General features: G+C 51.5%; 1 protein-coding gene across 2 annotated transcripts in view; it reads right to left on the bottom strand.

Annotated features, from left to right (window-relative positions):
* LOC141073141 (uncharacterized) overlaps nucleotides 1–13,398 on the bottom strand; it is a 98,332-nt gene that overhangs the window by 24,847 nt on the left and 60,087 nt on the right. For both annotated transcript variants that reach the window (XM_073560508.1, XM_073560507.1), the window contains exons 4-8: nucleotides 5,193–5,273; nucleotides 5,043–5,114; nucleotides 4,690–4,825; nucleotides 3,541–3,652; nucleotides 3,345–3,463 (exon numbers count right to left, since the gene is read on the bottom strand). In XM_073560508.1, the coding sequence (XP_073416609.1) occupies nucleotides 3,345–3,463; nucleotides 3,541–3,652; nucleotides 4,690–4,825; nucleotides 5,043–5,114; nucleotides 5,193–5,273 (520 nt within the window). The remainder of the gene's footprint in view (nucleotides 1–3,344; nucleotides 3,464–3,540; nucleotides 3,653–4,689; nucleotides 4,826–5,042; nucleotides 5,115–5,192; nucleotides 5,274–13,398) is intronic.

The following is a 13,398-nucleotide window of genomic DNA, read 5'->3' as shown; positions in this document are numbered from 1 at the left end:
AGAGGATGTCAGGAGAGCGGTGTGCTGCTCCTATATGGGGGACCGCAGAGTGAGCAGCAGGATCCCCCCAGCAGCACAGAGGATGTCAGGAGAGCGGTGTGCTGCTCTTATATGGGGGACCGCAGAGTGAGGAGCAGGATCCCCCCAACAGCACAGAGGATGTCAGGAGAGCGGTGTGCTGCTCTTATATGGGGGACCGCAGAGTGTGGAGCAGGATCCCCCCAGCAGCACAGAGGATGTCAGGAGAGCGGTGTGCTGCTCATATATGGGGGACCGCAGAGTGAGGAGCAGGATCCCCCCAGCAGCACAGAGGATGTCAGGAGAGCGGTGTGCTGCTCTTATATGGGGGACCGCAGAGTGTGGAGCAGGATCCCCCCAGCAGCACAGAGGATGTCTGGAGAGCGGTGTGCTGCTCCTATATGGGCGACCGCAGAGTGTGGAGCAGGATCCCCCCAGCAGCACAGAGGATGTCTGGAGAGCGGTGTGCTGCTCTTATATGGGGGACCGCAGAGTGAGGAGCAGGATCCCCCCAGCAGCACAGAGGATGTCAGGAGAGCGGTGTGCTGCTCTTATGTGGGGGACCGCAGAGTGAGGAGCAGGATCCCCCCAGCAGCACAGAGGATGTCAGGAGAGCGGTGTGCTGATCCAGTGCTGTTCACCTTTTTTTCATCATTTCAAAAAATGGACGTCTTAAAGTTTAATATTTTAAAAGGTTTTTAATGTTTCAAAGTATGTAAAACGATTTGAAAAGTTTTGCTATTTTCCACTTTTAAACCCCAGGGGGAGCCGCTGCTGACAGTGATCTGCTGCCTCGCTTTCCATGCAGTGATGAGTGCTCACGCCTGGAACAAGCCGCCTCTGCAGCGCTGGGGCCCGGACCTGGGAGCGCTCACTGTCAGAGTGCAGCAATGACATGACGGCTCCACTCAGATCACAGTCATTGCAGCTGACCGAGGGGAATTCTAACCCAGCCCTGGGGTACAGCGTGGAGGACAGGGCCGTACACGGACGCAGGCTCCTGTGACTGTCACACAACCAATCATCAATATCAGATAAAGAAAATATATGTTTCTGCCCCTTCTGAGAATAGTATGAGGTAAGGGCAGAGATCCTGATTCCAGCCAGGGGGCACTTACTAGGCTGGTTGTTGTAGTTTCCATAAAATCCATTTTTTCTGCTGCAGATCTAGCAGTACTCTGAATGCTGAGCTGTGTATAACTCCGCCCCAGCACTGACTGGCAGCTTTCTCCATATGACCCCGCCCACACCATTGATTGGTAGCTTCATGTGTGTACTGTGCATAGGCAGAAAGCTGCCAGTTTGTTTACTAGCCTTCGAGTGGTAATCTCTTGCTGTTAAAACTGTAACTCACAGCCCATTAAACAACTCATTGCTAGAATCAGGGTCTCTGCCCCCACATCATGCTGACCTTACAGAGCAAAGCGCTGAAGACAGATTCCCTTTAACTGATTCTGTAAAATAAAAGCTTCCTGAATAAGGCTTTAGGATTTCATCGCTGAAATTCACAGAGTTTTGTAGGAATTTGAAAACAACGATGTTTTTCATGACATTAATGAGAGTAAAGCAGCAGAGAAATCATCCATGAGAGTCGGCGCCCCGAGATTTCCAGCCACGTCCTGGACATTAGACAGCTGGACGTCTCACGCGAAAAGAGAAAGTCTGCGGAGCAATAGGTGGCGCCCCCTAGAGAGCGTGAGGCCGAGTCCCACTGATGATGCAGCAGTGAAGCAGGGACCACCGCCAACCCCTCATGAGCCCCTCACCAGTATGTAGCCACAGTATACATAGCGGTAGTTCAACTCGCGTGGCAGTATACAGAGGTAAAAAAATAGGAACACCGTCTCTTTAAGTCTTCGGTTGGTTTATTAATATGCGGCATAAACCAACAAGAAGGGACAATAACACAGACCTTCAGGCTAAAACAGGAAAATCAACAACAAAAATGCTGCAACACAGTCCATACTTATGGGGGCATCACGGGTTCAGTCCTTCTTCAGGACCCAAAACCCCACTGGAGGTCCTCTCTCCAGTCCTGCTGACCAAAGACTGCCTCTAGAGCCCAGTGATGTAAACCCCAGACCATGTGGCTGATCACGTGATTGTGACATCATATGGGTCCTGTCAGTACACAGTGGTGCAGGTGGAGGTAAGGCGGACACCTTCCCACCAACTCTATACTGCAGGTGTCCACAAAAAAACAGCCCATGTATGAAACTTTAACGTAACCATCACAACACGTAGTGTGCTGGAGGAAAATCCTCTGGTTTCATATTACTGACGCCATTAAGCGCATCTCCCCCCTATCACATTACCAGTGATTGTGTCCCAGTATGTATCCACGATTATGTGTCTACAATGACTGGGTCATATCATTACCAGTAATGTTTCCCCCTATTGGAGCACGTGGTGCAGAAATGACGAATAGAATCCGGGGATCGCCTGGATGTTTAAAAGATGCAGCAAAATCTTTTGCATTGGAAACATCACATGTGTGTTCTTTACACATCGATGCCTTCTACATGAAGACCGTAAATATCTGTGACCACACAATAAGGTTTCTGGTGATGATTCTTGCCAAAAATTATTTTCCCATTGAGTTTGATGACTGCAGGGTACAGCGATGGGGTCACCAGCCGCCCCACGTGTCACAAACACTTATCTGAGCATTTGAAGATAAACTTGTATTTTCTGGCTCTTCATCACAAGGTCTGGGGGCTATTACTCTGATTGGTGGATGACATTTTTATTTTGTGGAGAGGTTCGTGATTTGATCTGGATTGATATGCAGAGTGCGCACAACGCCGGCCTATTATGCTTTTCATCAAGGCCATTAGGGAGGTCATTTTTCGGACGCAGTAGTATCATAAAGAATAGATTAGATGCTAGGGCTTATTAAGATGTACTGATAACAATATAATCTACTGAGAGGTGAAAGTTTTGTGCCCTAAAAATTTAGAGAGATTGATGGGAGCGCGGCGTGGACCTTTCCCTAATGGTAAAGACTGGATGGAGACGAAGGAGGAGCGATCCCACGGGCAGAAGAGGGATCTGAAAACTGCTTATTATTGTCGATCTAATGGGATCAGGAAGGTGATGGCGACATGCTGGCGCATCTAGAAGAGATAACTGAAGTGTGGAGCCGAGCTACAGCTACGACTACATTCATCCCAAAGGAAAGACATGGAAGCCAAAGAAGAAACAACCCCACCAGGGACGTGCACACGGAACCTTTCTGTAGGGATTTTGGAGCAGAAGCGGAGCAGAACTTCTAAGAGTCTGAGGAGCTGTTACGATTTATCACATTTTGGGTTGTCAGATCTTACCTATGATGAAGAACTCCACGCGCTGACACTTTGTGACTCTGTCTGGACTGTCAGGAAGCAACGTCACTTTCCATGGGGCGACGTTCAGGACGAGAGACAAGGCGTCCCGCAAGGCAGATCTGAAAGTAGCGGCACAATATAAGAGCGAGACCGGTCACTGGGGCCGTGTGAGGTCATATGTGGGACATCACAGCACCTATTAAATGATGTCATCCTCTGGAAATATAGCGATGTGATGGGGACATCGGGGAGGATGACCGACGTCAACTCAACCGCGCCCGATGTGACCGTCAGACTTCTCCCTACAACTGGAGAGAGGAAGAAAGAGAATCATCATCATCATCCAGTAAAGTCTACAGGGATCAATGCAAGAAACAGCATCTCCATAAAAAGTGATCCTCGTCTAATACTCCAGTCACATCTAGAGCTGCAGTCACTATTCTGCTGTTACATCGTGTCTTATCCTCCAGTCACCTCCAGAGCTGCACTCACTATTCTGCTGTTACATCATATCTCATCCTTCAGTCACCTCCAGAGTAGCAGTCACTAGTCTGCTGTTATATCATGTTTTATCTTATAGTCACCTCCAGAGCTGCAGTCAGAGCTGCAGTCACTATCCTGCTATTACATCATGTCTTACCCTAAAGAGCTGCACTCACTATTCTGCTGTTACATCATATCTCATCCTCCAGTCACCTCCAGAGCAGCAGTCACTAGTCTGCTGTTATATCATGTTTTATGTTATAGTCACCTCCAGAGCTGCAGTCACTATTCTGCTGTTACATTGTGCCTTATCCTCCAGTCACCTCTAGAGCTGCAGTCACTATTCTGCTATTACATCATGTCTTATCCTCAAGTCACCTCCAGAGCTGCAGTCACTATTCTGCCGTTACATCATGTCTCATCCTCCAGAGCTGCGGTCACTATTCTGCTGTTAGATCCTGTCTTATTCTCCAGTCACCTCCAGAGCTGCACTCACTGTTCTGCTTTTACATCCTGTCTTATCCTCCAGTCACCTCCAGAGCTGCACTCACTGTTCTGCTTTTACATCCTGTCTTATCCTCCAGTCACCTCCAGAGCTGCAGTCATTATTCTGCTGTTACATCAGGTCTTATCTTCCAGTCACCTCCAGAGCTGCAGTCCCTATTGACTGCAGCTCTGGAGGTGACTGGAGAAGACATAAGTAGCAGCAGAATTGTAATTGTAGCTCTGGGGGTGACTGGAGTCCAGGACATGGTGTGTTTCGGGTCTTGTGCATGGTCCCCGCAGGTGGAGGGGAGATGACTGGGGGTGTCGTTGCGTCCGGTATCAGCTGCCGTGGTGGTAACCTCTGCTCTATAGACACCTGTGAAGTCTCCGGCCAAGGGCAGATTAGCGTCCGTCACCAGCACCGTGTCTCCTGCCGCCACAGGTCCATGCTTCCCCTTCAGGTCTCCGACTGTACAGAGCTGTGGACTCTGCACAGTGCACCAGTTTCCAGTCTAGACAATAAGGATGATGGGGTTATTGGTGGCCAGAAGTGGTCCTGACTGTGACCTCCCAGATCCCCGCCTCGACCTCTGCCCCAAATCACAATCCCCGTAATCACCGCCACGGCCTCTAATACCAGATGTTTCCAGATTGCGTCCACACAGGAGGACAACTCCCAACGGGAGTGGGGCGCCACACAGCACTACAGTTCTCTGCCAAGGGTCTCACCTGGCTGGGGACCTCGAATGGATTGTAAGGTTCTCCTCTCCGCTCCGCGCTGTGGATGAGCCATTCCAGGGTCTACAATCACAGGGACAGTTATATGGCGCCACTCACCCTGGGTCATACATCCACCTGTATGGGGCAGATTTACGTTACCTTTCCTGAGATCGAGGGCACCTGTAGATCCACCAAGATGGTCGTCTCTCCAGATGCTCCGTCCGGGTACACCGCCTGACGCTACAAGAGGAGACATGAGACAAGTGGGTGACTTAGGGCGAGTCCGATAGCCACCAGCGGTGCTCCGCAGGGAGAGTCGGCTGCTGCTGGGGTCGAGGACTCAATGCCGTAGACCTCTTGTGTGTCTATAGTGGTGGGATGTTTCACTGTCTCACTCCCTTACATGATGTTGGTCCATGCTGTTCCCACTGTGAATGTGTCGTAGAGAAAAATCTTTCTGAATTAAACAGATAAAATGCTTCATTTCTGTTCCTCTTGTTCTGTAAACCGCACCCTGAAGCCAAACACTACGTGTACCTGGTGTCCAATCTGCCGGTGTAAATGATGGGTGGTGGATGTGAGGTCGTTTAGTTATTGTGGGGCTGGCAGTGACCGGGGTTTATATATATATCCCATGCATTGGAATCGGAAGTGTATATACCGTACGCTCACTGTTAGGGTGCTTTCAAATTGGTTTAGTGGCCCTATCAGGGTGTGGTGCCTCTGAGGGTTCAGTCACCAGAGGTACTGCACCTCTTCCTGAGGTGTAGTACCCCACTCTCCAGGTAAGATGGTAACACCTGACCACACTCCAACACCTGCATCCCACACAACAGGGTAGTGTAGCAAAGCACCTTTGGAGGCTCCCTGCTTGGAACACGAAGAGTGCTGGGAGGCGGGTGGAGTTTAGTCTGCACCAGAGAGCAGGAGTATATTAGGAAAAGGTCAGTCTGTGAGAGAAGATCCCGAGAGAGGGATGGAGTGAAGGAGGTGCTGCAGCAGACTTCAGTGACCTGGAGCTGCTGGTGCGGGAAAGAACCATAGAAATCCTGATTCTTCAGAAGGAAGAAAGATTAGTGCGGAACGTAAGGAGAAGAGAACGAAGGACTAGGGTCAGAGCAGAGCCCTTCCTGAAGTTTGAAGAGCATGGCCGGAGTCCGGTCCCCGAGGCTGTTTGTGAAACTAATGTTCCAGCAGCAGACACAGGAGGAATAGGAGCTGTGACCACTCTATTCCCACAACAGACTCAAAGACACGGTAGCGACCTATGTGTGAGCCGGGACATGACGGATGGAGTCCCCGAAGCAGGCTACAGTCACTTGTCATGCGAGTAGAGTTCCAAGGAACATCTGAGAGGAGGAACTTGGGTTTAACACGCAACTACAAGTACTTCAGTATAAGCGCTAGAAAGGAAACGTTCAGAACAGGCACACGAAAGGGAGAGCTGGAAAGGTTAATTCCGTCTGCTTGGGAGTTGGCTGACCTCCTGATCTGGAGACCGCAGCATTGAAGCGAGCACCTGTCTGTGCCAAGAACCTGAGTAAAAGAACTGGAACTGCACTCAGCTGTCTCATTGCCTTCTTCCTGCACCAACCCACTCAGCACTGCTACATCTCTGTGCCTAACACTGCACCATCTACTTCTCCTCACTACCTCCTTATCTACACCAACCTCATCTACTCTTCCCTGGGACTACAACTCCACCTGTGGAGGACTACAACATCATTGCTGCACCACACCATCTGTCCCAGAGAAGCAACACCGCAGCGCTGGTCACCTCTGACCAGAAACCACAGGTGGCGTCACGGATCATCTCAATGACTTCATCCCCATCACTCTACCCCTTTTACATTGACGCCTGAGGCCACGGGCCGGGTCACCGCCACTGAGACATCTCCCATTGAAATGAACGGGCCCGGCACCGAGTACCCCACGGCCTCTGGGGGCGAGTCAAGGGCATACGTCCAAAGTAGACTGAGTGTGAGTGTCCACCTCCTGGAAGCGTACGCTCCCGAAAATGAGGCATGACAGAATGCATGTTCACTCTGCCGTCACCGATAAAATCTACGGCCCAATGGGTCACTGAACGGTGCAGAACCACAATGTGAACATTCCCTCAGTTCCCCCACAACCGGCCTAGTAGTGGAGGCTGCTGCGGTCTCGGCCATCACTCATCAGCCAATTGTGAAATTCTCCTGATGATTGGAGGCAGCGGAGTTATGTCCTCTGATAAACTACTGCCAGTGGTGGGATCGGTGTGACCTCTCTGGTGGGATTTGTGTGATCACTCCAGTGGGATCTGTGGGATCTCTGTGGTGGGATCGGTGGGATCTCTGTGGTGGGATCTGTGGGATCTCTCTGGTAGAATCTCTGTGATCTCTCCATTGGGATCTGTGGAATCTCTCCGGTGGGATCTCTCCGGTGGGATCTGTGGGATCTCTTTGGTGGGATCTGTGGGATCTCTCCGGTGGGATCTGTGGGATCTCTCCGGTGGGATCTGTGGGATCTCTCCGGTGGGATCTGTGGGATCTCTCCAGTGGGATCTGTGGGATCTCTCCGGTGGGATCTGTGGGATCTGTGATCTCTCCGGTGTGATCTGTGGAATCTCTCTCGTGGGATCTGTGGAATCTCTCTGGTGGGATCTCTGCGGTAGGATCTGTGGAATCTCTCCGGTGGGATCTGTGGGATCTCTCAGGTGGGATCTCTCCGGTGTTCTCCTTGACGGTACAGGGTCACACCCTCCATACACATTGGCTCACACCTTTTCTGAAGCAGATCTGAAATTTTCATCTTTAATGGGAACATTATGGGCTGATTGTTATTAGCAGAACTCGATGTTCCTGTTATGTGATGTGGTTACCTGAGAGCCGTCAATGAACACAACCCACAGGTCTGTACAGACAGGAGTGACAGCGCCATCTAGTGACATCACCACACAGGTCTGTGCTGACAGGAGTGACAGCGCCATCTAGTGACATCAACACACAGGTCTGTGCTGACAGGAGTGACAGCGCCATCTAGTGACATCAACACACAGGTCTGTACAGACAGGAGTGACAGCGCCATCTAGTGACATCACCACACAGGTCTGTACAGACAGGAGTGACAGCGCCATCTAGTGACTTCACCACACAGGTCTGTACAGACAGGAGTGACAGCGCCATCTAGTGACATCACCACACAGGTCTGTGCTGACAGGAGTGACAGCGCCATCTAGTGACATCACCACACAGGTCTGTACAGGCAGGAGTGACAGCGCCATCTAGTGACTTCACCACACAGGTCTGTACAGACAGGAGTGACAGCGCCATCTAGTGACATCACCACACAGGTCTGTGCTGACAGGAGTGACAGCGCCATCTAGTGACATCAACACACAGGTCTGTGCTGACAGGAGTGACAGCGCCATCTAGTGACATCAACACACAGGTCTGTACAGATAGGAGTGACAGCGCCATCTAGTGACATCAACACACAGGTCTGTACAGACAGGAGTGACAGCGCCATCTAGTGACATCACCACACAGGTCTGTACAGACAGGAGTGACAGCGCCATCTAGTGACTTCACCACACAGGTCTGTACAGACAGGAGTGACAGCGCCATCTAGTGACATCACCACACAGGTCTGTGCTGACAGGAGTGACAGCGCCATCTAGTGACATCAACACACAGGTCTGTACTGACAGGAGTGACAGCGCCATCTAGTGACATCACCACACAGGTCTGTGCTGACAGGAGTGACAGCGCAATCTAGTGACATCACCACACAGGTCTGTGCTGACAGGAGTGACAGCGCCATCTAGTGACATCACCACACAGGTCTGTGCTGACAGGAGTGACAGCGCCATCTAGTGACATCACCACACAGGTCTGTGCTGACAGGAGTGACAGCGCCATCTAGTGACATCAACACACAGGTCTGTGCTGACAGGAGTGACAGCGCCAACTAGTGACATCACCACACAGGTCTGTGCTGACAGGAGTGACAGCGCCATCTAGTGACATCACCACACAGGTCTGTGCTGACAGGAGTGACAGCGCCATCTAGTGACATCAACACACAGGTCTGTACAGACAGGAGTGACAGCGCCATCTAGTGACATCACCACACAGGTCTGTACAGACAGGAGTGACAGCGCCATCTAGTGACTTCACCACACAGGTCTGTACAGACAGGAGTGACAGCGCCATCTAGTGACATCACCACACAGGTCTGTGCTGACAGGAGTGACAGCGCCATCTAGTGACATCAACACACAGGTCTGTACTGACAGGAGTGACAGCGCCATCTAGTGACATCACCACACAGGTCTGTGCTGACAGGAGTGACAGCGCAATCTAGTGACATCACCACACAGGTCTGTGCTGACAGGAGTGACAGCGCCATCTAGTGACATCACCACACAGGTCTGTGCTGACAGGAGTGACAGCGCCATCTAGTGACATCACCACACAGGTCTGTGCTGACAGGAGTGACAGCGCCATCTAGTGACATCAACACACAGGTCTGTGCTGACAGGAGTGACAGCGCCAACTAGTGACATCACCACACAGGTCTGTGCTGACAGGAGTGACAGCGCCATCTAGTGACATCACCACACAGGTCTGTGCTGACAGGAGTGACAGCGCCATCTAGTGACATCAACACACAGGTCTGTGCTGACAGGAGTGACAGCGCCATCTAGTGACATCAACACACAGGTCTGTACAGACAGGAGTGACAGCGCCATCTAGTGACATCACCACACAGGTCTGTACAGACAGGAGTGACAGCGCCATCTAGTGACATCACCACACAGGTCTGTACAGACAGGAGTGACAGCGCCATCTAGTGACATCAACACACAGGTCTGTACAGACAGGAGTGACAGCGCCATCTAGTGACATCACCACACAGGTCTGTACAGACAGGAGTGACAGCGCCATCTAGTGACTTCACCACACAGGTCTGTACAGACAGGAGTGACAGCGCCATCTAGTGACATCACCACACAGGTCTGTGCTGACAGGAGTGACAGCGCCATCTAGTGACATCACCACACAGGTCTGTGCTGACAGGAGTGACAGCGCCATCTAGTGACATCAACACACAGGTCTGTGCTGACAGGAGTGACAGCGCCATCTAGTGACATCACCACACAGGTCTGTGCTGACAGGAGTGACAGCGCCATCTAGTGACATCACCACACAGGTCTGTGCTGACAGGAGTGACAGCGCCATCTAGTGACATCAACACACAGGTCTGTGCTGACAGGAGTGACAGCGCCATCTAGTGACATCAACACACAGGTCTGTACAGACAGGAGTGACAGCGCCATCTAGTGACTTCACCACACAGGTCTGTACAGACAGGAGTGACAGCGCCATCTAGTGACATCACCACACAGGTCTGTGCTGACAGGAGTGACAGCGCCATCTAGTGACATCACCACACAGGTCTGTGCTGACAGGAGTGACAGCGCCATCTAGTGACATCAACACACAGGTCTGTGCTGACAGGAGTGACTGCGCCATCTAGTGACATCACCACACAGGTCTGTGCTGACAGGAGTGACAGCGCCATCTAGTGACATCACCACACAGGTCTGTGCTGACAGGAGTGACAGCGCCATCTAGTGACATCACCACACAGGTCTGTGCTGACAGGAGTGACAGCGCCATCTAGTGACATCACCACACAGGTCTGTGCTGACAGGAGTGACAGCGCCATATAGTGACATCACCACACAGGTCTGTGCTGACAGGAGTGACAGCGCCATCTAGTGACATCACCACACAGGTCTGTGTTGACAGGAGTGACAGCGCCATCTAGTGACATCAACACACAGGTCTGTGCTGACAGGAGTGACAGCGCCATCTAGTGACATCACCACACAGGTCTGTGCTGACAGGAGTGACAGCGCCATCTAGTGACATCAACACACAGGTCTGTACAGACAGGAGTGACAGCGCCATCTAGTGACATCACCACACAGGTCTGTGCTGACAGGAGTGACAGCGCCATCTAGTGACATCAACACACAGGTCTGTGCTGACAGGAGTGACAGCGCCATCTAGTGACATCAACACACAGGTCTGTACAGACAGGAGTGACAGCGCCATCTAGTGACATCAACACACAGGTCTGTGCTGACAGGAGTGACAGCGCCATCTAGTGACATCACCACACAGGTCTGTGCTGACAGGAGTGACAGCGCCATCTAGTGACATCACCACACAGGTCTGTGCTGACAGGAGTGACAGCGCCATCTAGTGACATCAACACACAGGTCTGTACAGACAGGAGTGACAGCGCCATCTAGTGACATCAACACACAGGTCTGTGCTGACAGGAGTGACAGCACCATCTAGTGACATCAACACACAGGTCTGTGCTGACAGGAGTGACAGCGCCATCTAGTGACATCACCACACAGGTCTGTGCTGACAGGAGTGACAGCGCCATCTAGTGACATCACCACACAGGTCTGTGCTGACAGGAGTGACAGCGCCATCTAGTGACATCAACACACAGGTCTGTACAGACAGGAGTGACAGCGCCATCTAGTGACATCAACACACAGGTCTGTGCTGACAGGAGTGACAGCGCCATCTAGTGACATCAACACACAGGTCTGTGCTGACAGGAGTGACAGCGCCATCTAGTGACATCAACACACAGGTCTGTGCTGACAGGAGTGACAGTGCCATCTTGTGACATCAACACATAGGTCTGTGCTGACAGGAGTGACAGCGCCATCTAGTGACATCAACACACAGGTCTGTACAGACAGGAGTGACAGCGCCATCTAGTGACATCAACACACAGGTCTGTGCTGACAGGAGTGACAGTGCCATCTAGTGACATCAACACATAGGTCTGTGCTGACAGGAGTGACAGCGCCATCTAGTGACATCAACACACAGGTCTGTGCTGACAGGAGTGACAGCGCCATCTAGTGACATCAACACACAGGTCTGTGCTGACAGGAGTGACAGCGCCATCTAGTGACATCACCACACAGGTCTGTGCTGACAGGAGTGACAGCGCCATCTAGTGACATCAACACACAGGTCTGTACAGACAGGAGTGACAGCGCCATCTAGTGACATCAACACACAGGTCTGTGCTGACAGGAGTGACAGCGCCATCTAGTGACATCAACACACAGGTCTGTGCTGACAGGAGTGACAGCGCCATCTAGTGACATCAACACACAGATCTGTGCTGACAGGAGTGACAGTGCCATCTTGTGACATCAACACATAGGTCTGTGCTGACAGGAGTGACAGCGCCATCTAGTGACATCAACACACAGGTCTGTACAGACAGGAGTGACAGCGCCATCTAGTGACATCAACACACAGGTCTGTGCTGACAGGAGTGACAGTGCCATCTAGTGACATCAACACATAGGTCTGTGCTGACAGGAGTGACAGCGCCATCTAGTGACATCAACACACAGGTCTGTACAGACAGGAGTGACAGCGCCATCTAGTGACATCAACACACAGGTCTGTGCTGACAGGAGTGACAGCGCCATCTAGTGACATCAACACATAGGTCTGTACAGACAGGAGTGACAGCGCCATCTAGTGACATCACCACACAGGTCTGTACAGACAGGAGTGACAGCGCCATCTAGTGACATCAACACACAGGTCTGTGCTGACAGGAGTGACAGTGCCATCTAGTGACATCAACACATAGGTCTGTACAGACAGGAGTGACAGCGCCATCTAGTGACATCACCACACAGGTCTGTACAGACAGGAGTGACAGCGCCATCTAGTGACATCATCTGGTCGTACTGTAGACGTTACTTCGCGATGAAGAGGAGGAGAAGCCGTTGAGAATGTAATATTTCCCATCGAGCTGGTAATATAGGAAATTTTTATGGAAGGGGGTGGAATTGTGTAAGGGGAAAAATTGTGAATGAACACTTTATGGTGACTGGAATTTTGTGGGGGTGGACCGTGTGTGGGGGGCAAGTGTGAGCCGACACTATGGGAGAAAGTGTGAAAGGAGGCAGTATGGGGGAGGACAGTGTTAGAATAAATGAGAGGGGCAAAATATGTGGACGGAGTACAGAGATCGACAGTATAGGAGAAATGTGAGAGGACAGTGTGAACAGGGAAAAGGGGCAGTGTGGGGGAAGACAAGATAGGGGCAGTGTGGGGGGAAGACAAGATGGGGAGAGTGTGGGGGAAGACAAGATGGGGAGAGTGTGGGGGAAGACAAGATAGGGAGAGTGTGGGGGAAGACAAGATAGGGAGAGTGTGGGGGGAAGACAAGATAGGGAGAGTGTGGGGGGAAGACAAGATAAGGAGAGTGTGGGGGGAAGACAAGATGGGGAGAGTGTGGGGGAAGTCAAGATGGGGCA

Source organism: Dendrobates tinctorius, unplaced genomic scaffold (assembly GCF_039654945.1).
Source record: "Dendrobates tinctorius isolate UK_male_01 unplaced genomic scaffold, ASM3965494v1 ptg000297l, whole genome shotgun sequence".
Classification (NCBI taxonomy): Eukaryota; Metazoa; Chordata; class Amphibia; order Anura; family Dendrobatidae; genus Dendrobates; species Dendrobates tinctorius.
The sequence above is the reverse complement of the archived record's forward strand: the minus strand, read 5'-3'. Positions and strand labels throughout refer to the sequence as shown.